Source organism: Manis javanica, chromosome 15, assembly GCF_040802235.1.
Source record: "Manis javanica isolate MJ-LG chromosome 15, MJ_LKY, whole genome shotgun sequence".
NCBI classification, from domain to species: Eukaryota; Metazoa; Chordata; class Mammalia; order Pholidota; family Manidae; genus Manis; species Manis javanica.
In genome coordinates this window covers 85,128,370-85,156,258 of record NC_133170.1, presented here as the reverse complement: position 1 = coordinate 85,156,258, position 27,889 = coordinate 85,128,370, and the positions used below count along the sequence as shown (strand labels likewise).

The window sequence follows — 27,889 nt, the reverse complement described above, 5'->3', positions numbered from 1 at the left end:
AACCTCCTTACCAACCGGAGGGGAGCAGACGCCCAGTGTGGGATTCGCCTAAGGCTCCACGGTACTGGCAGGTCTGGGATGAGAACCTGATTCTGCCATTTGTGAGTTCAAAACACAGCTGGGCAACCTGGACAGGTTCTTGACTGTCTCTGAGCCTCCCACCTTAGCACCTACAACTGGTCTGAGAGGACAGGGCAGACTTAGAGTAGAACTGCACTCTGGGCCAGCCCCACCCCAAGAGCAGAGGACGGGCAGGACCACCCCTAGGTCAGGGCCAGCAGCACCTGCTCAGCTTAGAAGCATGTGACCAGCAGAGGCAGCAGGTGAAGACCAGTGCTGAGGATGAAGAAGCTGCAGGTCATTCTGTTTATTTGGCTAGGCTCAGCCTCCAGGACACGTTGCTCAGCTACAAGCTGGCAGTGAGGGGTGGGGCCCTAGCCCTGGTGGGGTCACTGCTGCAGAGGTCTTGGTTGTTCCTCTGGGAGGGGCAGGTAATTGGGGTCCTCCTCTGGGGCATCCAGTAGCAGCTTCCTGTAGGAGGGGCCCATGCTGAGCTGAGGCCATGGGGTAAAGATCTGTGGGGGAGCATAGAGGGCAGGGTGTCATCCCCAGCACTCACAGGAAGCCAGGGGTCAGAAGCAGCCTCTTGCCTCCAGGCTGGTTGGGGAAGACATCCTCCAGGAAGTAGTAGATGTGGCCCACAGCAATCCCTGTTGGAAAGCCAAGGAGTACCCAGGCCGCTCTCCATGGTCCAGAGCCCAGGGCCAGCAGAACCTGCACAGCCCTGGAGGCCCAGCCAGGTCCACTCCCTCAGGCCTCAGAATATGGGTGCCCAGGATGGGGCCTGAAGGACAGGCTTATAGGGCCCAGAAGTGGGCAGAACCTGAGGAGCTCAGACTCCCACGGGCATCAGCAGGTCAGGCCTAAAGGTAGGAAATCTGTAGCTGGCTGGCTTGTTCAAGGGTTGGAAGAACAGAGGAGGCGGGGGGGCCAGAAGAGGCGGGTGGGGGCAGAGGAATGCTCCAGTGCAGGTGGGAGGGCGGGCTCTGGCAGAGCAGTCAGCCTGGGTGGTCCTCCTGAAGACCCTCAGCTACCAGACAGCCTGTTCGGGGAGGAGGGGTGCACAGGCAGGCTCACCCAGCAGGTCCACGAGGATCGAGTTGCCCAGCAGCAGTGAGAAGCCCATGAGCGCCCAGGGCAGGAATGGCGCCTGGAAGGTGAGGAGGCCGAAGAAGTTGACCCTCACCTGAGGGCTGCGGCGGCTCCACACATACACCAGCATGGCTGTTAGGGCCTGGCCCAGGAAGAACAGGCTGCCCAGGAGCCCCAGCAGCTGCGCCAGAGTCAAGGTGCGGGGAGCCCTCCCCTGGGGTGGGCCTCAGCTCCTGCCCCGGGTGGGACCACTGCTGCAGGGGTCCCGGCTGCTCCCCTGGGGTCCCCCCACCGGCTTCCCTTACCTCATCACCCCTAGGTGCCATGTTCCCATCAAGCGGTGCCTTTCCAGTCAAGGCCCATGTGATCTGCCCTGTCTCTACCTCACCCCAGCCTCCGACCACGGCCTGTCCCTGCCGCCCCCCAGCTGAGCACACGGTGCGCGCTCAGCACATCCTAAGCCGGAGTGAACGACGCTGTCCCTCCCTGGTCTGATGCCGTCTGGCCCCAAGGCCAACACAAGATGGGCACGGAGGCACCACGCCTGAGGTCTCGGAACTCGGGAAGGATACGATCATAAGGACACCCCCGAAGACAAACATGAAGACGAAGTCGGCGGTGCGGCCACGGAAAGAGCCCTCCTCCAGCATGCGGCAGTAGCGGAACCTGCGGCGTCGGTATAGGAAGTGCCGCCCTGCGGGGTCTCCGTTTCCCCGCGCCCGGCCGCTCGCGGCCGCCTCCGCCCCCAGCCCCGCTCCCCGCCTGGGGCCTTCGGCGCAGGATACACGAAGAGCATGTTGAAGAAGAAGCTGAATCCCAGGGGTCCAAAGAAGAGGAAGTTGGTGACGAGCCTCCAGACCTGCGGGGGCGGGCGGTCAGGCGCGGGGTGGGCGGGGGTGGGCGCGGGCCGTCAGGTGCAAGGGCGGGGCGGCCTTACCTGGAACTTCCGGAACACGAGATGCGGGTTGAAGTAGAGCTGAAAGGGGCTGAGAAGCTCCAGCTGCTGCGGAACCAGGGGCGCGTCAGGAGCCGCCCCTAGGATTCCACTGTAACTGTGGAAACCCCCCCGGGCTGTAGCCATGGAGATATCCCCGCCTTCCCCGGGCAGCTCACCACCGCAGCGGTGGTGACGACGCAGGCCGCGGTGTAGGCCCGCGTCACCGCTGGCACCTGCAGGAACTCGGTCGCCAGACCCTGCCACGCCATTGAACCTTATCAGACACGCGTGGCGGCACCTTGCTACGCGCTCTTTAACCCGCCTCCAAGCCCCGCCTCGCTCCTGCCTTCGGCCAATCCGCGCCGGATACGCCAGGCGCCCAGGATTGGGGGAGGGGCCCTGGGCCCGCTAACCAATAGGAAGAGGCTGCGGGATGCCGGGGGCGTGGGCGGGTCGAGACTCGGGGCCAATGAGCAGGCCCCACGGTTGAGCACGTGGCGGTTGTTGTGGTGGCTGTGGTGGCGGCGCGGGAGAACGTGTGGCCAATGAGGAACTTGTCGCTTTGCGGCAAGCTAGTGAGAGGACCCCCAGGGCCACCACGGTGGGGCCGAGATTCCTCAGCTGAGTAAAGATGAGACCGAGAACCAGCGAGACCGGAAGGGGAGGGCTGGCGTGGGGCGTGGTCCGGGCCCGACGGGTGCGAGGGGCGGGCGGGCCACCCCGGACCCTGGACGTCCTGTGTCTTCTGAGAACCGAGGACAGGGCCGCCTAACCCACAGCGAAGGATGCTCCCAGCAGCGTATCTGGACACGGGTTTGCACCACCCCCGCACGTTCAGGGACCCACTGGAGCATGCTGTCTGACGTGGGGAGTCTTCCTTGGGACACGAAGGTGCGATGCCCTTCTGAGCAGTGGGCAGTCTGAAGAGAGCTTCATTATTTTGGTGGAAAAGAGATACTCCATTTATTCATTCATTAAGTTAACCATTTAATCACTGACTATGCCCCAGGTGCTGTTCTGGGTGCAGGAGCTACAGCAGCCAGCAAAGGACGCTGTCCCTTACGGTGGAGCTGGAAGACCAGAACCTGTAGCTCTGTGCTAATGTGAGAGGCAGTGTTCACAGGGCACGGACTGAAATAGCCAAGGCCACAATGGTGGGTGGGGGAGGGGGGGTCCGGTGTGAGCCACCATGCTAGATGGGAGGGACCTGGGAAGCCTCTGTGAGGAGGGGATGCTTGATTGGTCCCTGGTGGCTTTGGCTGAGTGGAGCCTGGAGGGTAGGGAGGGTTGGGACGCAGGACAGCTGTAAGAGAGGAGTCAAGGGTGATGCTGAGGCATGAGCCACAGGCTGGATGAGTGCTGGTGGCCTCTATTGAGAGGAATGCTTGGGGGAAAGGAGGGCAGATGGGGAGACCTGTTCTGGCCTTGTTGAGTTTGGGGCATCTGTGTGATGTCCACCTGGCATCTGCGGTGTTGGGGGAGAGGTGGGCAGGCAGGCCAAATGTGGGCATCAGTCATCACCAGACCAATGGTATTTGTAGTCTTGGGCCTGCGTGAGATACGTACAGGGGGCAAGGATAGATGGAGAAGAGAAGAGGCCAGGCCTGGGCAGCTGGACTTCAGCAGTCAAGAGAAGGCACACCCAGCCAGGGAGGCCAGGGGAGGCTGAGTCCGGGTTCTGGGAACTGAGCCGGGAAAGGGCTTCAGGAGCAAGGCAGGGAGAAGCCCACGCAGACGTGGCCTGGGAAGGGATGGTGCAGGGCAGCTATGCCAGGGTGGCTGGTGACCAGGATAATGGGGGGATGTTAGGGAAAGGTAAGTGCTCAGATGGACATGTCTTTACTAACATGGGGAGCTCAGCCTTAGCCTTGGTGTGATAGATGAAGAATGCTTTGGACAGGGTCCTGATTTCCCGGTGAGAAGACTGGAAAGGAGGAGAAGCAGCCAAGAAAGTTCTCAGATGGATTCCAAGAGAATAGGGGTCGCACAAGGGCTCTAAGAAGCGTCCCCTGGGTTCAAGGAACCCCAGGAGGGGAGGGGAAGCAGAGGCTGGGAGTTTGGAAGGGGGGTGTGCTTTGGGCTCAGGAGTGAGGCGAGGCCATGTTCGAGATGGGCGCAGCAGAGAGATCTCATCGGGGTGGAGGCCTGGCAGCAGGGCCAGATCGAGGGCCTCAGACGCCAGGCCAGGCACCTGCCAGGCATGCAGGAGCCAAAGAGGGAGTGTGTGGGGAGGTCAGGTTTCTTGTCAGCTGAGGAAGGGGAGTATTCTTGCCTCCAGGCACTGAGAAGGCACTGGCTGGCCCCCCACTCAGGGTCAAGCAGGGGCTAGCGGGAGGGGCTGTCATTGTTGACAGGGGTATCTGTCTCCCTTGGGATTGGGTCTGATAAGGTAGGCGCCCGGTTTGGGGGCAGAGGAGCACATTCCTGGGAGGCTGGGAGCCCAGGGTAGGGGCAGCTGGTGGGGCAGGATGCCCAGGGGAGCAGCAGCTGGGTTTTCTGCGGATGCACCCTTCGCAGAGCGGCAGCAGCCTCCAGGGGGAACTGAGGTCCAGTGGCAGGCAAATCAAGGCCTGGAGCAGGCTTCCGTCGCCAGTTCAGGACTCTCCTGCCAGTCTTAGGCCCAGGACAGCCATTTGGAGATGCCAGGGCCACTTCTGTGACCCTGGGCACCTCTAGACAGTTGTGGAGAGAAGCCCTGGGCACCACACATTCCCAGGGGCCCAGAGGCACAGGCTGGTGTGTGCTGGATGTAATGTCTGTTTACCTGACTGTCCTAAGCAGCACGGTGCAGACCTGCTGGCCGGGCTCACTTTCTCTCTCCTGGGCTGAGGACTGTTGCAGAAGGAGGGCCTGTGGTCCCCTGGCAAAATGACGATGGGTTCTACTTCCCAAGCCTCCTCTCAGGCCTTATGACCTCGCCTGCTCCAGAGCAAGGAGCCCTGGGGTCCCAGGTCTAGGATTCCCAGAAGACCCCTAGGTCCGGTCTCCAGGTTCTCCCAGTACTACTGGCAAGACAGCAGCACCCCACCACCACCACCACTGACACATGCCCACCAAGCCTGCCTTTAGCCTCACAGGCCTCACACACTAGGAAAGACCCTCACCAGCCCCTAGTGACAATCTAGAAACCTGGGGTCATCCTGCCTCACCTCTCCCTGGCCCCACATGGAGCCTGGTGCTCCCACAGAACTCTCCAGCCCTTTCCCCCTTTTCCAGCGCGCCTCACCGCCACCACCGCCTCTTATTCGGGCCTTAGTGTCTCTCTTCTGGGGATGCCCTGGGTCTCTGGCTCATTCATTCATTAATTTTCCTCCCTTACAACTTATATGTTCTATTAAGAGAGGAAGAGTGTGTGTCCCTTACTCCAGGAAGCCCTCCCTGAAGAGACCAGAGCTCACCTATCTGTTATTAGGACTCCACACACTTGGTTTTTAAGTGTATTTTCATTCCAAAGGCCTTACATGCTGTGGTAAGAAACAGGAAGAATCAGGAGGTGTTTTTGAACTTGTTGGAGGCAGCTGTGCGTTCCTTTCGACAACACATGGTGCCCCCTGCAGCCCTGAGCACCCCTCCGCCGTCTTCTGGGGGCTCCTCAGGAGGGGCTGTGAGCTCAGCACCCACCCCCTTCCGGCACACGGCCCCCTGGCTGCAGTGGGTGGGCCTCCCCCACACCCAGCCAGCCCCTCCCGGGAGCAGCTGTGTCCCCGCTGGCCCTTCCTGTCTGGGTCTTGGGCTATTTTTAGCCCTGAATCTGGAACCCACTCATCAACAGCTGCTCATGGCCCAAGTGCAGGGGCAAAAAGCCATCCAGGTGGCCTGCATCAGGCCCTGGCCTGGCCCTTTGAACCAGTAGCAGAATCTGGACTTCTCAGGAATTAGCGGGTCTCTGAGTAGGATGGGGAGGGAGGAGACAGTGTGGGGCAGAGGAGGATAGTATTAGCCAGGCCTGACAGGGAAGCAGTCTGTGCTAAGGGCCTGAGGTGGCACTGGGGCAGGGGTCAGAGAAGGGAAGGTGGGGCAAGGAGGAGGTGCATGCAGGGTGAGGCGGAGCAGGGTCATGTAGGCTGTGGTCTCTGTCCAGGGGCCGTGGGAAGCCCTGGGGAACTTTTCAGTGTGGTGGTGAGCTTACCATTAGATGGTGGCTCTTTGGCAGAAGAAGGGGACACGAATAGAAGCAGTTGTCTGAGTGGAGGAGGATGTGAGCAGCCTGCAGTGGTGGGCACGTGACAGACAATGGGTCAAGGAGGTGGAAGCCACAGCACTGGCAGAGGGCCAGGTGGGAGGGAGATACCCGGTGTTTGGGGACAGCCTGGGTTTGGGGTGCTGTGGGGACACGGCTGCCTCAGGGAAGCCCTCCCTGACCACCCTGGCCTGGTCCTCCCAGCTCCTTGTCACACTGCAGAAGCACTGGGCCACACTCTCCTTCCCTGGCATCTGCTGTGGTGTCAGCACACACCGGCCTCAGAGACCTGCACACCCGGCTAGCTCTGCAGCCTCAGGGTGGCCGTGGGCCCTGGCCATTCCCCGCCCCTACCACGGGCCTCAGTGCCCCTGTCTGTGGGCTGGTGGGGAGAGTCCACCTGTAGAGCCTTGTGCAGCTCAAAGGTTATATTCTGTCCTAGTGTGCAGGCGTCAGAGATTCTGGGCAGGTGCCCCCTCCTGTGACAGTCGTGGCTGGCCTCCCTCTCCAAGGCCAGTCTCTCTGCCATGCATGAGTGAGAGCACACTAGGGACCCTGTGTCCCAGGCCGGTGTCCTGGCCACGGGCTCCTGGCCCGGGGCTCTCCCACGCCTGTGGTCGGGCCTCTCCAGGCCAGCAGGAGCACTGCCTCAGCCGCGGGGTGGGAGGGGATGGTGACGCAGACCCCACCCAACGCAGGGAGGGGACAGTGACAGGCTGTCTGAGGAGCAGCCGCTAGGTATTTTTAGAACAGCCAACCACAAGGACATTCTTCTAATTAAGATGGTTTCAAAATCTATCCGCAATCAACCCCATTGTTCAGTCCTCAAATATCAAAGGGTAGCCATGTGGGGCAGCCTGGTGTAGGATTATCTTTTCTTTCTTCATTCTTTCTTTTATTTGCACCAGTAAGTTGGAAATGAGACCCAGAAAAGGAATGAATGCCAGCTCTGAGGAGGCAAAGCAGGACTTGGGGCAGAGTCTACAGGAGCCGTCCCAGAGCTTTACCCTCTGCACCGCTACCCTAACTGGGGTTCCCGTCTAGGCTGCAGCCCCCATGTTCACTCGGTCTAAGGAGTCTGGGACCAGCGTGGGGATCAAGAGAAAGCCAGGTGCCTGTCCTCAGGATTCCCAGCGCAGGGAGGGCCAACACACATAGGGGCCTGAGGACGCGGGACCTGAAACGGGCAGGTCTATTGCTACCCCTCATTTTACAGGCAAGCAAATGGAGGCTTGGAGAAAGGAGATTATCTGTTAGAACTTCGGGAGCTCTGTTGGGGTTGCCTGCTGCCAGGCCTGTGGCTGGCCTGCTGGGCTTGGTGGGGGCTCACTGCCCACCGTGGCAGCCTCTTGTCCAAGGCCAGCAGGCCTTCTGACCTCTGCCCCCATGCCCTTTCAGGAGGTTCCTGGTGTGGGGCAGAGATAGTAGACTGGGAGGAACAGGGAAGACAGAGAAAGGAGGGGCCTAGGAGAGCCTCTGAGCAGCCTTGAACCAGTGGAGCTGCAGGCTGCTCCCTTGCTGGGGCTCTTCCTCAAAACCTGACAGGTGAGGACACCGAGGCGGGGGCGGAGAGGCTGGCTGAGAGCTGCCCAGCCCACTGGTGGTCAGGTGCTAGGTACCCCAGTCCTCAGAAGGGGTCCATCTACCACTCCTAATGATGGATGGGAGGGGCAGGGGGCCTTGGGGTGCATCATGAGCCCTGCTCCAGGGGAAAGGCACCTGTCCAGAGCAGAGAGCTGGGCACAGAGCAGGCCGAAGAATGGTGGGGCTGGTTGCTAAACCTCCCAGCTGCCGCCCAAGGCCCTGGCCACCTGGTCCTGCGGGCTGGAGGCGCAGGATGGAGGAAGTGAAATCACCCTGGGGCGGGAGGGGTAGGGAGACGCCCAGGGGCTGTGGGGGCAACTTCCCCCATGAAGTGCCGGTGCACCTGGAGTGGCACTCCGGCGGGCCCTTTGCGTCCTTGCCACTGCGGAGCCCTCGGACGCAGGCGCGCGCCTCGGTGCCGGCTCCTGCAGAGTTGGGCTTTGTCGCCCCCTAGCGGCCGCAGCTGGTCTCGGCCATGTCGGGCAAATCCTGGGAAACCGGCGGGGCCAGGGTCAGGAAGCCGAAACCGTGGGTCGCGCTGCTCGCGCCAGCCCGGGTCCCCAGGCCCGGGTAACGGGAAGAGGTACATTTCGGGCCGTCCCCGGGTCGGAGAGGCGGCTCCTGCGGGGGTAAGGGGCAGCAGAGCCGGCCTGCTCGAGGCTGGCGCGGACCTTGTGCCGGCGTCTTTCATTTTTGCTCTTCCCTGCTTCCTGCTGAGTGCCAGGGGCAGATCCCCGCCAGCTCTGGGCCTGTTTCCCCATCTGCGGAGTGAGGTCCCAGCGTTTGGGGAGGAGAGTAGGGCCTGCGCTCCCACGGCGAGTGAGGGGATCACCACCTATGACCGGCTCCTGGCCGCGCTGTCGCTGACCTGCTGGAGGCTGTGGGCAGGTCACCGCCCCTCCTCCGCTCCCACCTCTGCCGAGACTAGGTGAGAATCAAAGCCGGGAAAGCCGAGGGCTGGAAGAAGCAGGGGGTGTTCTTTAAACACTCCCCAAATTCTCGTGTGGGTTGGAGGCGCAGTTGAGGCCCGGCCGGCAGAGTGGCGGGGGGACTGGGGGTGCTCATTCCCAAAGGATCTGCCGGCTGGGTTTGGAGATCCAAGAAAGATCGGCTCTTTCTTGTAGGGTTGTAGGGTTGTTGCAGGCACGTGCTTGACCTTGTAGTCTCAGGAACTTCTGAAGAGGAAGCTGAAGCCACCCACGTGTCAGCAATCAACACCAGCTGTTGCCACAGATAGGCAAATCCATGACCTTCACATACTCAAGGTGAAACTCCCAGTTAATGTTTTCCCAGGAGGAACCTCAAGCTTCCTGGCTTGGCTTAAGAATAGTAATTAATAGCTGGAGAACAAACGCACGGCGGTGGGGGAGCTAGGTGTCCAGGTGGCATTTCAGGAAGGACCCTCGGGAGGAAGGTAAGCAAGATGGTATTATCACAGTGGTGGTCCTGGGTAGGGTGTAGCCTGGCGGCGTCCTGAATTAAGAATGTTAAACCCAGTTTTGAAGTTGATACTTATCCATGTTTGCCCTCAAGATTTTACTACATATGCATGTATTCCAACCCCACAGAAGACATAATGTGTGATTTTGTTTATTTCTAATATAAAGGCTTTATTATGCTCTATGCAATTTTCTACAACTTTATTCATGCAACATTGAATCACATACAGTTGCTACTGTTGCCCTGTTCATTGCGTTTCACTGATGAGTGGCATTCTAGTGCACACCAGTTATTTCTCCGTGTTCCTGATGATTGACATTTGGGTTATAGGTTTCTGATACTACAAACAATGCTGTATTTGTAAACAGAAGTTCTTGAGCATGGGATTAGAGTTTCTCTAAGGCAAACTCAGGAGTGGAGCTTTGGGAATTGGTGGGTCACCAGTATTTGCAATGTACTAGGTATGATCAAATTGCTCTCTGGAGTCGATGTACCAATTTACATTTTCATCAACAGTATGTGAGAGATCCAACTGATCTACCACCTTAGTATTGGCAGAAGATGCCAGTCTGTTGAGTGTGAAACAAGATGTTCTTGTGGATTTAATTTGCATTTCCTGATTGCTAATACAGGACAACTATTTTTTTTTGGCCACTTCAGTTTCCTCTTCAGTAAATTCCCTGTTCATAGCTTCTGCACATTTTCTCTTTTTTATTGTTATGTAGGATCTCTTTATTCTGAGTACTAATACTTTGCTGGTCATAGGCTTACAGGCACTTTCTCCTAGTCAGTAGCTTTTAGTTTCACCTTTTTATGGTGTCTTAATGCGAATTTTTTATTTAATGATGTAAACCCTCGTAAGAAACCTATATGGTTTATCCTTATTATCCTGAGGTTATAAAAATATCCTATATTTTCTTTTAAAGTGTATAAAAGTAAAATAGTGATTTTTGCATTAGGCTTGGATGCACCTGAAATGATTTTTATGGCTGGAGGGTGAGGTAGAGATCCAATTTCATTTTCCTCCACATAATCAATTGTCCCAGCATAATTTATTGCCCCATTGTTGCCCCAATGATTTTTTTAGAGTAAAAAAAAAAAAAAAAACCATGGCTTTGAAAAAAAAAACCCTGAATAAATTAGTAATGAAATCAACAATGCATTAACAGCAACAATTACTTTATGAGCATGTTGTTTACCCCAAGAATTCAAGGATAATTTACCATTAGAAATTCTATTGATGTAGCTGAGCACATAAACAAAGTAGAAAACCCCTATGATCACCGCAATAATTGCAGAAAAAGCATGCAATTAGCAACTGCATAAAACTAACATTTTATTTTGTATTTTTCCTTAAAATGCATGGTGTTTGTAGAAATGTTTAAAAGTTCAGAGCAGCAAAAATCAAATAAAAACCAGGCATGAGCAATAGAGATGTGACAGTATCCATTCTGGTGTGTGTCCCATCACAGTTTTTGCTCAGATGACTTCTTAAGGTCTGTTTCTGTGACCACAAATAGCATCTTTGACAAGTCTGGTTTTGGCTTGACCTTTATCCAACTCCTGGATTCCATATAGGGCCTGAGAAGCCCAGAGAAATAAAAGATTAATCCAGCCCAGTGGACCCTGGGTTGGCTCTCCTCCCAACGCACCCTGATCACAGGCCGGGACAGGCTCTCTCATAATGGACTCCCTGGCAGCAACCCGAAACCGGTTCTCCTCTCTGCCATTCCAAGTCACCGGCCTTTCCAGGACCGAGAGTGAGAGATGAGAACGGCCCAGAGACTGGTGGGTCTGCCTTTCGGTCCCTAATTCTGACTCTCCTCTGGAGAAAGGGTGGGGACACTTGGATTGGGCGAGGGTGGCGATGTCTGTGCAGAATCTAGGGCTCTGGCCCTCAGAGAGTGACCGATGACACTCCCGGGCAGCAGGCAGGGCTCCGCATAGGGGTAAAAGCCCTGGCGGAGGGTTCCAAAGAGGCGGCGGCGCAGATGGTCCGAGGGGGAGCGAGCGAGCGGCAGAAGAGATTCACGCCGGGGCGGCAGCGCGGGGCGGAGCGGGGGAAGGGCGAGGGGCTAGGGCCGGAATTGCAGGCGAACCTGGAGGGAGATCAGAGCCGCCGCCTGGGACTTGCGGGGGCGCAGCAGAGGGTGCGCGGGGGGTCTCCGACTAGCGCTCCCTTCCGCTTTGCAGAGATGGACCCCATGCTCAGCCGAGTAAGTAGTGAGATTTTCAGCCCAAGCGCTGCGTAACGGAGGGATGGAGAATAAACAGGAGCCGCCATCACGGCTTTGGCCCCAGGGGAACCGCTCGCGGGACCCCAAACGCCCCCACACCCCGTGCGCCTTGCGCGTGCGCCTCGACCGCCTTCCGCGCGCGAGCCTAGCGGTTCCGCTAGCCACTCTGGGCTCGGCCGCGCGCTCTGGCCTCCGGAACGCTTTGCGCGAATCTTTGGCAACCCAGGCTTCCTCAGTACTCACTGCGCTTGCGCATCCTCTGCGCTTCAAGAATGGTTTGCGCCTCTCAAACTCCCACAGCGCATGCTCCTTCCTGTCGGCCCCTCCCCCCCGCCTGTTTAAAGGACTGCATCTCCCTCCACTCAGTGCGCGTGCGCCTCCCCCGTGTGGGGGCTGGAGCGTCATACCTTCAGAGTGAAACCCGACCGTGCACACCCGTCTTTCCACGAATGCTGCAGGAAAGTGTGCGTGCGTGATGCACTCCTGCGATCTGCAGAGGTCTGAGTTACAAAAACTGCCCGGCACGGGCATTTCAGAGGAGGGATTGCAGACAGACGTGAGCTGCACAGGCGCAGCCACTCGAAGGCTAAACGAAGGCGTCAGGGGTATAATAATATCCTGTGCTTGTTTGTACAGTGGAGTTAGGTGCTTCATTCAGACGAGCACAAGCAGCTGTTTACGCTCAGAGGTGGCCTGGGGGGCAGTGCAGAGTTGTATGGGGTCACTGTCTGCCGCAACAGTGGACCGACGGTATCCTAGGCTAGCATTCTTCACAATGCCCACGCCGTTCTGGGGCTCTGGTGGCAGGCCAGACTCTCCTGGCCCCTGCTACCTCACCCTGTCCTGTGATGTTCCCACCCTTCCCTCTCTCCCCAACCTTCATCTCCTTTATGCCGCCTCTAAGCTCTGTCCTGAGGTCCTGCTTCACAGAGAAATGGGGCAACCAGGAAAGAATGCCCCAACTGCCCACCATCCATCTCTGGGATGCCCCCCAAACTACACTGATTTCTTTCAGCTGTCCTCATGGTGCATTCTCTCACCTTCAAGTCTTTGTGCAGATACTACCTTTCCAGGGCATATTCCCTGACCACCCTCTCCAAACACTCCCTCTCACCCTTCCTTGCTTCGAGTCTCCTCACACCAGCTGACATTTCACTTGTTTATCTTGTTACTGCCTGTCTTTCCCCACTGGAAGGAAAGTTCTGTGAGACCACGGATTTTGTCTCTTGTTCACTGCTCTCTCCCCAGCCCCAAGGTCAGTAAGTTTAATGCCCAGAGTAGCAAGGCAAGAAGTATTTGTTCACTGCACAGTCACCATTATAGCTAATGTTAACCTTAAAAGTTATTTTACTAGCAAAAATGGGTTTTGCTATTTGGAAATAGCAGAGAATAGTGTTACCAAGTCCAAGTTCATCCCACTTGCCGCATTACATGCTAATAAATAGAAGATAAGTTGTTAGGGCAGAGAAAGTGACTTCATTCTGAAGGCCCGCAGACCAAGAAGATGGTGGACTAATGTCCTAAAGAACCATCCTAACTTAGGGTTGATTTCAAGCTTCCTTTATATTAGGGAAGGGGGAGCAGGATTGGGTTGAGGTCAGGGGGTGACAATGGACTGTAGACATCCAGATGTCAGCAAAGGTCTGAGAGTTGTTGTGACACCCCTTGTCCGTGGCTAGTGGACTGCAGCCGTTTTGTGGCTGTGGGTCTGGCCCTGATGTGCCTGTAAGTCCTTGCCAGTACACTTGTCATTTTTGTACATTTTCTTCTGCTCAGGGAGGCAAGTTTCGGGTAAGGGGCTGGTTGCAGCAATCCTAAGTCATGAGCAAAATTCCTTCTGTTGACTAACAAGCCTATATCTAGGGCCGCAGGGCTAAGCAGAAGCTTGTTGTCCCAAAGGTTTAGTCAGCAGAGGAGACAGATAAACTATGAAGGCAGAGATACCCAGCTTTTCCACTCTGTTAATATAGTAATTCAGGACAAGAAAGGTACTGGAAAACCATAGGCAAGTTTGGAGAACCAAGACCAGCTCTTTAATAGAGGAAAGGCCGACTTGGATAGGGCTGTTATAAACAGAAAGTCCATTGGACTAAACTGGGAGGTCCGAGTATCGTGGCTTCTCATTGGCTGGGCTGTTGCTGGGGAAGAGGAAATCCTTCCTCCTGTGGGGCAGTAAGTAGCTAAAGCAGTGAGGACTTGGAAGGCGCGTCGCTCGCAGTTGGGTCTGTGATTGAAGAGGAGTGGTGGCGCCTCAGAGCTTCTCCGACTGACCTCCTGACCCCACTTTGGTGAGGTTTCCCCCTATTAATTTTCACAATACTGTTTAAATGCTTTTCATGACCACGCATGGGACTAGGCTATCCCCACGCGTGATCTCAGGGAATTGAATAAGCCCTGCTGTCTTAGAGACCTGCCATCATTCCCTGCCATGTGCTCTACCTTTCAGGGCGTATTGCCTGACCACCCTTTCCAAACACGCCCTCTCACCCTTCCCTGCTTTCAGTCTCCCCACACCAGCCGACATACTCTATATGTTCCTTGTTTATCTTGTTACTGCCTGTTCTGTGAGGCGACCGTGTCCGTTGCTCCTTCCTGCAGATCTGCTCTCTTAGGGGAACCCAGCCTGCGTGATTTGGTGTGACTCCCGCGCGACCAACTCCAGGCTCTCAGCCGGTTGGTTCCCCCCAGTGGCTCCCAGCTTGGGAGGAGGTTCCTTGGGCTTTACCGGAACTGCGGGCAGCCAGGGTGCCTGTCGTGGACATGCCTATAGACCAGGGGCAAGCTCTTGGGGGGGGAATCCTGCCCTCCAGATCTCCACCTCCGCCTCCCTACCCCAGCACCAAATGGTGAAGGCCCGTCAGTCATTTGTCCAGCTGTCCCGGCCCGCCAGCAGCACAATTCCTGGCTGGGACAGTCACGTGATACTTGACTGACGAGTAAATAGACAGTCCTCAGGTTCTGGGGATTCTTCAGCAGATCTTTAGCCATATATCCTTCTGCTTGAAACTTGTATTTAAGTATTAAAAAAATAAATAAATTTGACTTGTAAGACTTTAGATCTGCAGAACAATTTGCCAGAATAAGAAAGGCAGTATGATTTACTGAGAAGACATCAACAATTTGATTTTTGTGTAGTCACCTACTTTGTGAATATCTAAGAAAATATCTGAAGGAACTAGTTTACTGTTATGCCTTTGGGGCAGTGAACTTTCAGCATATTTTAAATTTTCAAAAATTTTAATGAGCATGTTATTTTGTAATGACAAATTATAGGAGGAAAAATAGAAATAAGATTGTGAATCCCTTAAGAAAAACCTAGTGGGCTGGGATATCCAACATGGAGTCCTCGTGGCCGGGTGCTTTGGTAGTTCTCGCTCCCAAAGGGTGTCGCATTAGGATACAAAGCTGTCCTTCATTGTATCAAGTGGGTGTGGTACCACGTGCACTCTGGCTGTCCCCCAGCCTGGAGGTAGGCATCTCCTCCAGATCCAGCAAGGAAGTGACTCAGAGAACAAGGGAGTGGAGGCAGAGCTGGCACTGGGGCCCAGCCCTGCCAGCAGTGCAGTGGCTGCTCTTGGCTGCCCCATACACCCCTCAATCCCTCACCCATGAAGGTCCATGTGGCCCCTTCTGTCAGCCTCATTGCACAACAGGCTGGAAGGCAAGAGGAAGCCCAGCCGCTCTGTTAGGAAATGTTTCTTTGGGGTGACTCACTGGGGCTCAGGGGCTCCTGTCCTGCCAAGGGCGGAGCTTCACTACCCTGGGTCCCTGCTCAGAGCATTGTCTTTCCGAGCCGCAGCAGCCATGCCCATGGACAGTGGGGCAAGGAAGGCCGGGAGCTGCTGTTCATCTCGGGAAAATGCTGGTGCGGGGTGGGGTAATGGGTGAGGCAGGTCCTGGACTTAAAGCAGAAGGCTGGAGTTCTTTGCTAACTGCCTCAGTTTCCTCATCTGCAAAATGGAGACAGCATTGCGTGGTTCAAACAAACTGCAATGCTATGATTGGTACCTTCTAGCCCTGGGAGGGAGGTGGAGGCCTCTATTGGTCACTGTGCACCCTCCCCTTTCTCCCCAGATTCAGGGCAGAGTCCTGCTCCTAACCATCTGTGCAGCTGGCATTGGTGGGACTTTTCAGTTTGGCTACAACCTCACCATCATCAATGCCCCAACCTTGGTATGTACCTTCCATGCCCACCATCACCAACCCACTGGGTCCCGGACAAGGGGTAATAACCGTTCATTTGGGCCTTCAGGCCAACATCCACTTGGTGGCGCTTTCTCCTAGGTGGCCACCTCCATGGGGATGTCCCACAGGCTTTGCAGGTTCTAACCCAGCTCTGCATCCTCCCTGGTACCTGCATGTCTTCCTGAGTCCCCTATGTCAGCAGAGGATTCCACTCTGCACCCAAAGACTAGGAGTCAGCCTTAATCTGCCTCTCAGATACCAAGTGATTCCCAAGTACCTCTAGTGTGCAGCCATTTCTCCCCGTGTCTCTCCTGCCTGGATTGCTGGCCTAGCCTCCTCATGGCCTCCCAAGCTGGATCACGCCACTCCCTGCCCAGAAACATTCTGTGAATAAGAACAGGCTTATCCACCTGAAGTTCAAGGCCTCCTGGGATCAGAACCTCTCCACCTGTCTCCCATCTTCATTCTCATCCATCATAACCCCTGCTACCAAAGTGGGTTAACTGCAGCTCCACAAATGCACACAGCCCTTTCTTTAAGCCTCCTTTGGCTGGGAGGCCCTCTCCGCCCTATTGCACAAGCCCCTCAAGGACCCCCCCAACCACCAGCACCCTCCTGAGGTCTTCCTTCAACAGTGCCCCAGTTGGAAGTCACCCTTCCACCCCAGCCCTGGCGCAGGGCAGCTGTCACCAGTCGGGGTGTGTGCTGGTCATTTGGGGCCCCCCATCCTCCTGCTAGTTTGCCCTCGGTGCCTGAGACCCCGGCACTTGATGCTGGCCTGGCCGGGCCTGTTCAGTAGTGCCTGTGCCTGTGGGGAAGATGAATCTTTTAGCCCCAGCGGTAGATGCCCGCCTCTAACTTGCTTAAGAAGGGTAAGTCCTGTCACATAGCTGGTTACGATGTGGGGCTGCGCACCGTGTGGGGGGAAAGGCTGCAGGAACCAGGCCCCAGGACAGAACTGGGGCTCTCCCATCCCTGCTGGGCCTCATCTTCCACCATTGGTGGCGCCGTAGACTGGGGAGAATCTGATTGGCTGGTTTGAGTCACATGCCCGATCTAGGCCGATCACATGATCAGGAGAGTGGAGCACATCCATGTGTCAGGTCTGGGTCAGGTGGCCATGTACGTGGAGGGGACTGTAGTTGACAGTGGGAGAGAACGTCCCCCAAGGACATTGTGTTAGCGTTTAGCAGGAGAGAGGGACACGAGCCTATTCTGGGCAGAAGCAGTTACAGCAGCCCAGCCCCTTGAGGATGAAATAAAGGGTTTAGAAAGGAGGGCGGCAGGTGCCCTCAGGCCTTGTTGCCCATGGGCCATCACTGGCCCCTGCAAATGGGACTTTCTTAGCCTCAGAGACTCCCCCTCCCTCCCACTGCCCTGTTTGGTCACTTCTGAGGAGTCCCAGCCTAGGGCAGGGGAGGCTGGCCCTGGTCCCAGCAGCGCTGGACAGGTCTTTCCCCCAGAGGGACCTGGTGGGCACTAGGCTGACAGCCATTACCTTGAATTGGCCTGGGCAGGGGAGAGCCAGCCCTACACTTAAACCCGCCGTCCCCCTCACCTCCACCCGCATGACCTGTGGGGAGACCAGCCAGAGACTGACGTTTCCTCTCTAACCAGGGAAAGGGTGTCGGGGCTTCCCCAAGAGCAGTGATTCTGGACCACATGGCTTCTGTTCACTTACCTGGAGCAGCAGCTCTGGGGCTGGGCTCCAGGGTTTCCTGACTGCCTGGCTGCAGCCTTGACCTGTGGCTGAAGCCGTGGAAAAGTAATTTCACTTCCCTGGGCCTAATTCCCAGTCTTAACAATGGATGGAGTGTGCAATGTGCACCTAACAGAGCACTTACAGTCGGGGTCCCAGAGAAATGAGGCACAGTGCGGATCAGTAGTTGTGGATAGCACAAAGGAGGATTCAGGAAGGACTGAGTGGGGCATTGAGAGCCCAAGGGCAGGTACACAATCAGGAAGGGAAGAGCCGTGTGGCCCTGTAGCCAGCCGGAAGTGACCTCCCGGGGAGGGGGCCCCAGGGGCAACACCCCTGCCGCCTCCCTCTGATGGCCTTCCAGTCCTCACCATAGGCCTAGTCCAACTGGAAGCCAGTCACCAAGAGGGCCCACTGATGTGAGCCATGCAGGTGGCTTCTTGGGCCAAGCTTGGGGGCGCAGGTGACAGTGAACTTGGAGGGGCAAACAGGGGCTGTTCAACACGGGGCCAGGGAGCATTGGCCAGTACAGTGTCTTCCACAGGGTAGGTGCCCAGGTGAGTTTGTTCCTGCCCCACGGAGGGCAGACCTGGTGTCTACTGTGCAGAACCAGAGCCCCATGGGGAGAAGGTCTGACTTGTGGAGCCCCCAGCTGGGACGCTGAGTGGTATCCCTGTCCACAGCACATTCAGGAATTCATCAATGCGACGTGGCAGGCGCGTACTGGCCAGCCGCTGCCTGCCCACCTGGTCCTGCTTGTGTGGGCTCTCATCGTGTCCCTGTACCCCGTGGGGGGCCTCTTGGGAGCACTGCTTGCGGGGCCCCTGGCCATCGTACTGGGAAGGTAAGTGCTCTCTGTGTGCCCCTGAATGCCCTTTCATGAGGGGCGCCCCAGTCTGCGGGCTGAGGAACGTGGAAGAAGGAAGATGTCCTGGAGGCCCAGGCCCAGATCAGCCTCAGCCAGCCCCTTCCTCTGCCTGGAGTTCCACCGAGAGAGTCACATTCCCAGAGGATCTGGAAGAGGCAAGAGGCCTGTGCTCAGAGGGAGGGAGGCCCGCCGGTTTCTAGTTCTGCATCGGCCAGCAACTGCTCTGTGACCGTGAACAAGTGTTTTCTTTTTGGGCCTCATTTCCCCCTTTATATCCAACTGTGGCAATTCTTGGGTGGCAGACGAGAGAGCCTCTGGTGGGCTTAACTGAAAATCATAATAACTGCAAGGATACTGGAGCAGCTCATAGAACGAAAGGACGCACTCAAAGGCCAGGCCTTGAGCAGGATAGGATGCAACGTGCATTGAGGGTCTCAACAGCCAGAGCTTTGAACCTTTCTCCTGGGGAGGCTGCCTTCAGTGCAGCAGCTCCAGCCACTGAAGTGGAGCAAAATGCATTTACCAGATAAATACCCACAGTCAAAGTACTTTATTGATCAATAGCAGTGAGGAAGCCACATATGGTATGTTAGTTACATTTGGAGTTCCTGCTGGGTCAGATTTGTTATAATCTGTCATTCTCCATTCTCTAGATACAGGAGTTCTAAGCTTTCGCTCATATTCTGCCCCCGACGTGCTGTTGGCTTTTAGCAGAGTGCTGACCTCCTCTGGGCTCCAGTTTCCCTTTCAGTACAGTGAGAGCTTCAAAGGGACCTGCATGACAGCCCAGGTATCGGGAGCCCAGAGCTAGGGCTTCGTCACGGTGCAGGAGCAGCTGATATTTCCAGTGTCCCCTTCCTGGTTTACCGTTTGTCTGGTTGAACTAGACATGGGCCACCCAGCCGTCCTGAAGATTCTGAGAAGTGACATGGAGGGAAATGTGACGGGACTGTACTTGGCTTTCCACGTGTCCTTCCTTTACTCCGAAAGTCCCTGTTTTTCCTCCCTAGGGTTTTATTGAGTCCAAGACACTAGATATCAGGCCCTTTGTTTTACAAAGGAGTTTGAGGACAGCAATGCTTTCTCTGATGGTATAAAGCCATAAAAAATGAGTTTCGTCATTTCAAGGCAGAAAAGAGAGTAATTTAGGGTATTTGAGGAAGGGGAGTGGGCTTATGACCCTCTAGACATACCACGAGTGATTCTAGTACAATGGCTCCTGGGCATTTCATGTACTTTAGACTCCTTGACACAGTTCACAAACATGCACGCACAGGTCTGATCAGGGCTGGCTGGACTTGCAAAGAGGGGTCCCCAGAGCTAAGACCCCCTGGACTGGACCTGAGCATCTCTTGTTGTGCTCCGTGCTCCCCAAGGAAGAAGTCCCTCCTGGTGAATAACATCTTTGTGGTGGCGGCTGCAGTCCTGTTCGGCTTCAGCTGCAGAGCAGGCTCCTTCGAGATGATCATGCTGGGAAGGCTGCTCATGGGGGTCACTGCAGGTATGGCAGGAGGGCCTCACCCTGGCTCTCTGTTCCTGATCATTCATTTATTCCCTTCATTCATTCATTTATTCTCTTTAGTCATGTTTTTCATTCATGCCCACCTTTTTTTGCAAAATGATTAAATATGGTTTACCTTTAAAGGCTCATATAACTAGACACTTAACGTAGATACAGGAAAATGAAAAAATTGTATGGGGTGGAAGTACAAACATCCCCAAACCGACATTAACAGAGGTCCTGTGTTTGAGCAGTACTCTAAGCCACGAGTCCCCTTGCAGCCAAAGTGTGAAGGCATCAAGGGTGAGTTCTCTGCTGTTCCCTGTGGAGGCAGAGTTGCCTGTTAAGGACGCCTCAGTTTCTGGGGCTGGTCATGAGAGGAACCAGAACTTTGAGTGCATCCACCTGAGCTTTTAGGGGCTCCTATCAACAAATCCCTTGACTCCCTACTGTTTATAGAGCCAGGTGTCAGTGTCTATATTATCTATTTCTGTGAAACAAAGTGCTCCAAAACTTAGTGGCTGTGCACGCTTCCAGGTGTGAGCATGAGTGTCCAGCCCATGTACCTGGGGGAGAGCGCCCCCAAGGAGCTCCGAGGAGCTGTGGCCATGACCTCAGCTGTCTTCACCGCCCTGGGGATTGTTATGGGTCAAGTAGTTGGACTCCGGTAAGCACCCCCACCATGTGAACTGAGTGGTTTGAGGAGTATCAGTAAAAGCCCTTCTTGACCTAAATTTCTCCCCTACCCACCAAGTTGATTAAGGCGTTGCTTTTTTTGTGTTAACGTGTTGAAACTGTCTGCATCCATCTGGCCAATAAACCAAATGGGAATCAGTCAGCCACACTTCAGTGGCTTTCCATCCATTCCATATAAGGGGGCAAAAAGCAGGTCTTTACAGAGGAGAGGGTGAAGGTTTGGGCTTTTAAAGGGGGACATGTCCTGGTCATGCCAGAAGAGAGAGGAGTGAGCAGAGCCTGGAGCCCTGGGAAGAAGAGGTGCTGGGGACGAGGTGAGGCCACAACCCTGCCTTATCTTGGGTCCCTACTTGGGTGGAAGGGATCTTGGTGTCCAGACCCAGAGCTGGTTAGGAAGAGGCACAGAGTAATGCAGACATTCTTCAGGTCAGGCAGGCAGGGTGGGGGGGCAGGGGGGCAGGGCTCTGGCAAGGAGGTTTCTGGCATGGTTTCTCCTCTGCCTCCCCAGGGAGCTCCTGGGTAGCCCACAGGACTGGCCCCTGCTCCTGGCCAGCTGCCTGGTGCCTGGGGCACTCCAGCTCACCTCCCTGCCCCTGCTCCCTGAGAGCCCACGTTACCTCTTCATTGACCGTGGAGATGCTGAGGCCTGCCTGGCAGGTGAGTCTCTGACCTCAGGTCCCAAAGCACTCTTGACCAAGGGGCACATCTTCCCAGAGCATGTGGGTCCCCATTTCTTGGGATTCCTTTATCAGGGAAAAGCTGTCCCTCTCTTTGTGCCATCCATCCACCCCTTCAAAAGTGCCTCCCACATGCCAAGGCAGCAGGTAGAGCAAACCCAGCTCCTGCTGTCCAGGAAACCCAGGTGGTGCAGAGAAAGAGCTCCCCTCCCCCAGTACATGTGAGATGAAACACCACGTAAGGCCTAGTGGCCCAGGGCCAACTGGGTGCTGGGACTATGGCCTTATCCACTATCTATGGCCACAGTGATGATGGTCAGAGAACAATCCCCAAACAACCATTTACTGCATCTTCTACTCATTTATTCACTGGGCTAGCTGCATGACGTGCTGATCTCGGCTGGGCTGGCTCTGGTGTTGGGCGTCAGCTAGGGATTGGCCAGTCCAGGTTGTCTGGACTGGAGCGTTTTAGCTCTGCTGTGAAGGCCTCTCCTCTCACTCATGGTACCAACAGGCAAGCCTAGGAATGCTCATATTGTGTTGATGGTGGAGGCACAGAAAAGGAAATCCAGTTGCACGAGCACTTTCCAAACCTTTGGTCCCCTCACGTCCACTAACATCCCATTGGCCAAAGAGTCACATCACTGAACCCAAAGTCAAGGGATGGGAAAATTGATGGCATATCTTCTTACAGGTATAAATATAGGGAGGGCTGAAGATTAGGGCCCACCAACGTACTGTTGTCACTTTGCCATTATAACCACAATTATTGTTCACATCCCTCCCCTGTGCAAAACGTGCTTAGTGCCATGCAGGGCTCCCCAGAATCTCATCCAATGATGGTATCAGCCTTGAAGCCCAGGATCTTAAGATCACGTCAAATCTACGTGAGCTTCTCTTGGTCCAGAGACCTCGGAGCTAGAAACACCAGTCCTCTGTTCCTCCTGTGCTGACACACAATGGGGAAGGTGGGACAACATGACTAGAACTGACCCTCGCCTCAAAGAAGAGAAGGTGGGAAGCAGAAAGCAGCCACTAATCCATAGCAGTGGGAGGTGCCCCCTGGGAAAATGCTGCCAGACTCCCCTGCCTTGGGGCTGGGGGATGTTGCCCAACCAAGCCCTGGTATGCCTCCTGGAAGGAGCTCCCCAGGCCGTGCTTCTGCCCTCCAAGATGTCCTTCCTTTTCCATTGCCTTCCTTGACACCTTCTGCAGCAGGCATTAGAGAATGTACTCGTAGGAAGTTGGGGCTTAGAAGTCTTTACATTCCAAACTGTCTTGGTTTCTTTTCGTCCAAGCTAGCAGAGCTTTTGTCAATACAGTTTTCTCAAAAACTATGTGAATTTTCTATGTATTTGATTTATGTGCCAAAAAGCCACACCCACAATTCTTTTTGAGACATGCTTCTTTCGTAAGACCAAATTACTAGAGTTTTGGGCATGTCAGGCTGCTGTGGACCAACATCCTTCAGCTCCTCAAATGCCCCTTTTTACAGCCATGAGGGTCTGTGAGGTGCTGCGCTAAGCCAGTGGCTCAAGGGCAGTGCTCTGGGTTTAATCTTTGTTTTCAGGTTTTAACTTAATTTGGGACTCTTTTTGCTAACTGGAGAATCTAGAGATGAGAAACAGGTTAATTTTTTGTTTTTGTTTTTTATTAAACCAACCTAGCAAGTTCTGGCATAAGTTAAATTTAATTAAATGTGTTGCCTCTGAAGATCTTTTTTTTAAAATTAAGGTATCATTGATATACACTCTTATGAAGGTTTCACATGAAAAACATTGTGGTCACTACATTCACCCGTATTATCAAGTCCCCCCCATACCCCATTGAACCTTCTTGGAGGCTGTGAGTCTGCTGCTGTTTTGTCCTGAAGGTCTTTGTGAACTCATGTTTTCTTATAGTAAACTTAGAATACTCTGCTAAAAGCAAACCAGTTCGTGGTTTCACCATTTGGCGACCCCTTCATCCTAGCCCGGAAGCCCATCGTGTTTGCCCCCTTCCACGCTGTTTCCTGCGTACACAGGCTTTCCTTTTTCTGCCTCCTCACGGTCCTGTGCCTGGTCTTGGAATCAGTGCCATAGATCGCAGGTCCTAGTTATGGTAGCACCTACCCTGGGTATCAGTTCATTGGTGGGTTTTCTGTTGCTGCCTAACAATAGCAACATCTCAGGTGGCAAATCAGAGAAGCAGTGGCTTCATTCAAGCCTCTGTGAGCTGTCTGGGGTCGGCTGGTGCAGGCTGGGTCTGGCTGCCGGCTCTGTTGCCCTTGGTCACTCGTGCAAGTCAGCTGGGCATTGGTTGATCTAAGAAGGGCCCAGGAGGGTCATCTCTGCTCTTCCTGGGACCAGCGGGCTAGCCCCCACCGTACATTTTTAAGATGGCAGAAGAGCAAGTAGGAATGAGGAAGGTCTCTTAAGGTTTGGGCTGCAACTTGTCCACCCTCCCTACAGCCCAGAGTGAGTCACATGGGCCCCCCCGGGGCTAAGGGGCGGGATGCATACTTGCCCCGTTACTGCAGAATCATGCATGGATGCAGGGAGCCCACCATACGGTTCTGCGGCAATTGTGCCCTGTCTGCTGTATCCACAGAACCCTGAGTTTCTAAAGCGCTTTATGGTCCGTGGTGCTGTGAAATGACCAGCCAGGAAGACGGCCCCATCTGACCAGGGGGGCCCAGAGAGAGAAGGGAGTAGGGCATGGGGCTCCCTGTGGGGGAGCAAAGCGGGGTGGGGAGAGGAGCTCAGCGCCCTCTGCCCGGCCCCGCCCCGCCCCAGCGCTGCAGCGTCTGCGGGGCACGGCGGACGTGGCCGCGGAGCTGGCCGAGCTGCAGGAGGAGCGCGCCGCCTGCCGGGGCCAGCGCGCGCGGCGCCCGTGGGAGCTGTTCCGGGATCCGGCCCTGCGGAGGCAGGTGGCGAGCCTCGTGGTGCTGAGCAGTGCCATGGAGCTGTGCGGGAACGACGCGGTGAGGCCCGTCCCCACCCCCGGGGCCGGGGCCGCGGGCGGCGGGAGCCACGGAGGCTGGAGGGGCTCTGCGCCCGAGCCGTCCGCTGCCGCCCCGTCCAGGTGTACGCCTACGCCTCGTCCGTGCTCCGCGTGGCGGGAGTCCCCGAGGACAGGGTCCCGTACGCCGTCATCGGCACTGGCTGCTGCGAGGTGCTCACCGCGTTGGTCAGCGTGAGTCCGGCCGGGCCCGACGCTCCGCCCGCCCTGGGAGGGGGTGACTCTGAGTTCAGCCATTTCTCCCTCCAGGTCACTCTGTTAAAATGCAGCGAGTTAGCATTCATTGAGCACCTACTGTTTACCAGGCCTTCACACCACCTTTAGAGATGAGAAAACTGAATGACGTTGGGTGACCAAGGTCCTCCGGGAAATTAATAATGTCTTCATCGTGTGAAGCAATAACTGCCTCTGCCCTCCCCCCCACCCCACACCGGCTTCCTCCTGAGGGCCCTGCCCACTGCCGGCCGGTGCCCGGCCGCTCACCGAGGGCTCCTTTCCTCTGCAGTGTGTGGCGATCGAGAGGGTGGGCCGGCGCGCGCTGCTGGTCGGGGGGTACTCCCTGATGACCTGCTGGGGCGGTGTCTTCACAGCGGCCCTGTGCCTGCAGGTAGCCGGGCGGCGGGTGCGAAGGGGGGTGGCCCCAGCAGCCCGTCCCCACCCGCCTCACCAGCCCGCGGCCCTCCGCGCAGAGCTCCTCCCCCTGGGTGCCCTACCTGGCCGTGGCCTGCATCTTTGCCTTCATCCTCAGCTTTGGCATCGGCCCCGGTGAGTGGGCTCCCGCAGCTCTGGGCCCTGCGCTCTGCTGAGGGGGCCTGGAGGCCTGGGGGAAGGATGGGTGGATGTGGTGCAGTGTCGCCTGCGCGCCCCTGCCCACCTGTGCTGAGGGCGCGGGTGGAACGCCTGGAGAAGGGCAGCAGAGGCCCCGTTGCTGGGGGCCAGGGGCGGGAAGTCTGGGCAGGGTGCCCTGGCTGGCAGCCCTAACCCCGCTCCTCCCTTTAGCCGGAGTGACAGGGATCCTGGCCACGGAGCTCTTTGACCAGACGGCCCGGCCTGCTGCCTATATGGTCTTTGGGGCGCTCGTGTGGACCACGCTCTTCCTGGTCGGGCTGGGGTTTCCCTTCTTCACGGTAGGCCCTCCTTCGGGGCGCCCTGCTTCAGGGTCCCAGTCAGCGTGAGAACCCCGTGGGAGGCCCCCTCCCGGGCAGATGGAGGCTGAAGGTGGTGGGGCTTATCCGATCCTACAGACAAGTTGCTCAGCACCACGTGCCCTGGGGCCTTCTGCCAGGCCGAGCCGCACCAGCTCCCGAGGGCCCTTTTCCTTCCTAGGAGGTCTTGTCCCACTTCCTCTATACGCCTTTCCTCGGGGTCTGCCTGTGTGGAGCAGTCTACACTGGCTTCTTCCTCCCTGAGACCAAAGGCAAGACCTTCCTGGAGATCTCTGCGGAGCTGCACAGGCTCAACTTCCCCGGGCAGAGCCAGGGCGGCGTGTGGAGGGGCCCGGAGGCCAGCCGGGGCACGGAGCTCTAGCGCTGCCGGTGCGCTGGTGCCCGGCTGCAGCTGCTGCTCTCCTTCCTGCTCAGGGTCCTGGCCCTCTGCACTCACAGGCCCCTGCATTCGTTGGTTTAATGAGTGCTTTCTGGGCACCTTCTGCGTGTAGGCACGGTACCAGGTGCGTAGCCTTCGGGGGTGAGTCAGGGAGAAGGGATCCGGACTCGGTACTCCCCATCCAGAGGCAGTTAACAACTAACAGAAAACCAATAAAAACATAATTACAAACTCCAGGAAACGCAGTGGAGGAAAGTTCAGGCTGTGAAGGTGTGCATATCAGAGGGGCCTGATCTAGTTTGAGAGGAGGGTGGTCAGAAAAGGATTTTCTGAGAATTGATTTCTTAAAAGATACTTTATTGAGGCATAGTTATGTACAGTACAGTATATCCGTATTATATCCTCAGCTTTGGCATCGGCCCCGGTGAGTGGGCTCCCGCAGCTCTGGGCCCTGCGCTCTGCTGAGGGGGCCTGGAGGCCTGGGGGAAGGATGGGTGGATGTGGTGCAGTGTCGCCTGCGCGCCCCTGCCCACCTGTGCTGAGGGTGCGGGTGGAACGCCTGTACATTTGATGAGTTTTGACAGCTGTCTATACCCATGAACCCACCACCACAGTCAGGGCGCACCTTCACATCACCCTGAAAGTTCCCTCATGCCCCTTTGCAATCGGCAACCCACTCCACCCCCAGCCCCAGGCCACCACTGACCTGCCTTCTGTCACTATAGGTTAGATTTGCCTCTTTTAGAATGTAATATAATTCCACACCATATATGCACATTTGTGGCTGGCTTTGCTCTAAGGTTTTTGAGATTCATGTATGTTGTTGCACATGTTAGTGTGTATTCCTTTGTATTGCTGAGTAATACTCCACCGTGTGGATATACCACATTTGTTTATCCACTTACCTGCTGTTTCTAATTCTTGACCATCATGAATAAAACTGCTATAAACATTCCTGCATGAGTTGTTGGGTAGACATATGTTTTCATTTCTTTTGGGCAGACGAATTGCTGTTTACTAATACAATGTCTGTTTAACTGTAAAAGAAACTGTTTTCCCAAGTGATTATAGTGTTTTACATTCCTGTTAGCACTGTGTGAGAGGTTCCACATGCTCTGAACTGCCATCAGTCCTCGGAGTCAGCCTTTTTAATGTAGCCATTCTTCTGAGTGTACCAGGGCACTTTGTTGGGGTTTAATTCTGACTAGTAATGTTGAGCATCTTTCATGCGCTCCATATGGCCCTTTATGTATCTTTTATGAAGAATCGCTTCAAATCTTTTGTCCAATATTTTTAAAAAGACTTTTTAGAGCAGTTTTAATTTCACAGCAAATTTGAGAAGAGGAAAATAACAGAGATTTTCCATATGCTCCCTGCCCCCACGCATGCACGGCCTCCCCTATTGTCAGCGTTGCCTGCCAAGTGGTACGTGTATTATAATCCATGAACCTGCAATGACCCATCATAATCACCTAAAGACGAGGATCTGCGTTAAGGTTCACTACTGATGTATGTGGATTTGGGCAAACGTGTAAGGACATGTATCCACCATTACAGTATCATACCGAGTGTTTTTACTGCCCTGAAAATCTCTGCTCTGTGTAGTCATCCCTCCCTCCCCCTAACTCCTGGCAACCACTGATTTCTTTACTGTGTCCATCATTTTGCCTTTTCCAGAATGTCATACAGCACGCGGCCTTTTCAGATAGGTAACATGCATTTAAGGTTCCTCCACATCTCTTCATGGCTTACTAGCTCAGTTCTTTTCAGCACTGAATGATACTCCATTGTTCGGATGAACCACAGTTTATTTATCCATCACCCACTGAAGAACATCTTGGGTGCTTCCAAGTTTTGGCAATTGTGAATGAAGCTGCTCTGCACAGCCATGTGCGGGTTATTTTGTGAGCAGGCATTTTCACCTTTGGATACACACCAGAGAGCACGATTGCTGGATCATAGGGTAAAAGCACACTTAGTTTAAGAAACTGCCAAGCTGTCTTCCAAAGCAGCTAGCATTTTGTTTTCTTAGTAGCAACGACTGACCCTTCCTGTCGCTCCACATCCTCTCTCACCCTTGGTGTTGCCGGTGTTTTGGATTTTGGCCTTTCTAACAGGCGTGTGGTGGGATCTCACTGTTTTGCCTTTTCCTGATGACAGAAAGTGGAGCATCTTTTCATGGTTATTT

At 55.4% G+C, this 27,889-nt stretch overlaps 2 protein-coding genes and 1 long non-coding RNA gene across 13 annotated transcripts; 1 reads left to right on the top strand and 2 right to left on the bottom strand.

Moving 5' to 3' along the window:
- Positions 1-352: 352 nt before the first annotated feature.
- Positions 353-2,403, bottom strand: DERL3 (derlin 3). 3 transcript variants are annotated; one of them, XM_036993361.2, is made up of 7 exons: positions 2,266-2,403; positions 2,090-2,155; positions 1,938-2,011; positions 1,725-1,818; positions 1,138-1,333; positions 620-710; positions 353-531 (listed from the first exon to the last, which is right to left on the bottom strand). In XM_036993361.2, the coding sequence occupies exons 1-7, from the start codon at positions 2,356-2,358 to the stop codon at positions 450-452; spliced, it is 696 nt and encodes a 231-aa protein (XP_036849256.1). In that variant the 5' UTR covers positions 2,359-2,403; the 3' UTR covers positions 353-449. The 3 variants fall into 3 exon arrangements, with proteins under 3 accessions (XP_036849256.1, XP_036849257.1, XP_073079068.1); XM_036993362.2 differs by having other exon boundaries at positions 2,090-2,152; positions 2,266-2,401; XM_073222967.1 differs by lacking the exon at positions 620-710 and having other exon boundaries at positions 353-575.
- Positions 2,245-26,655, top strand: SLC2A11 (solute carrier family 2 member 11). 9 transcript variants are annotated; one of them, XM_073222963.1, is made up of 12 exons: positions 3,388-8,482; positions 15,605-15,703; positions 18,098-18,258; positions 19,659-19,783; positions 20,321-20,450; positions 20,988-21,136; positions 23,931-24,118; positions 24,220-24,405; positions 24,662-24,763; positions 24,846-24,921; positions 25,156-25,283; positions 25,483-26,655. In XM_073222963.1, the coding sequence occupies exons 1-12, from the start codon at positions 8,180-8,182 to the stop codon at positions 25,681-25,683; spliced, it is 1,848 nt and encodes a 615-aa protein (XP_073079064.1). In that variant the 5' UTR covers positions 3,388-8,179; the 3' UTR covers positions 25,684-26,655. The 9 variants fall into 9 exon arrangements, 6 of the variants coding, with proteins under 6 accessions (XP_036849251.2, XP_073079064.1, XP_036849249.2 ...); XM_036993354.2 differs by having other exon boundaries at positions 3,389-8,482; positions 24,220-24,309; XM_036993353.2 differs by having other exon boundaries at positions 3,391-8,482; positions 24,220-24,330.
- Positions 9,513-11,849, bottom strand: LOC140846495 (uncharacterized). Its single transcript, XR_012125630.1, has 3 exons — positions 11,774-11,849; positions 11,393-11,537; positions 9,513-10,874 (listed from the first exon to the last, which is right to left on the bottom strand). It is a non-coding gene; the product is annotated as an uncharacterized lncRNA (long non-coding RNA).
- Positions 26,656-27,889: the final 1,234 nt, after the last annotated feature.

Bases quoted from the DNA above. Each gene is read 5' to 3' on its own strand.
- DERL3 (XM_036993361.2), bottom strand. From the start codon at position 2,358: ATGGCGTGGCAGGGTCTGGCGACCGAGTTCCTGCAGGTGCCAGCGGTG. The intron at 2,012-2,089 runs GTAAGGCCGCCC...CCGCCCCCGCAG, and splicing joins TCGTGTTCCGGAAGTTCCAG to GTCTGGAGGCTCGTCACCAA. The intron at 711-1,137 runs GTGAGCCTGCCT...GCTTTCCAACAG, and splicing joins GATCCTCGTGGACCTGCTGG to GGATTGCTGTGGGCCACATC.
- SLC2A11 (XM_073222963.1), top strand. From the start codon at position 8,180: ATGAAGTGCCGGTGCACCTGGAGTGGCACTCCGGCGGGCCCTTTGCGT. The intron at 8,483-15,604 runs GTAAGGGGCAGC...CTTTCTCCCCAG, and splicing joins GAGAGGCGGCTCCTGCGGGG to ATTCAGGGCAGAGTCCTGCT. The intron at 21,137-23,930 runs GTGAGTCTCTGA...GCCCCGCCCCAG, and splicing joins TGCTGAGGCCTGCCTGGCAG to CGCTGCAGCGTCTGCGGGGC.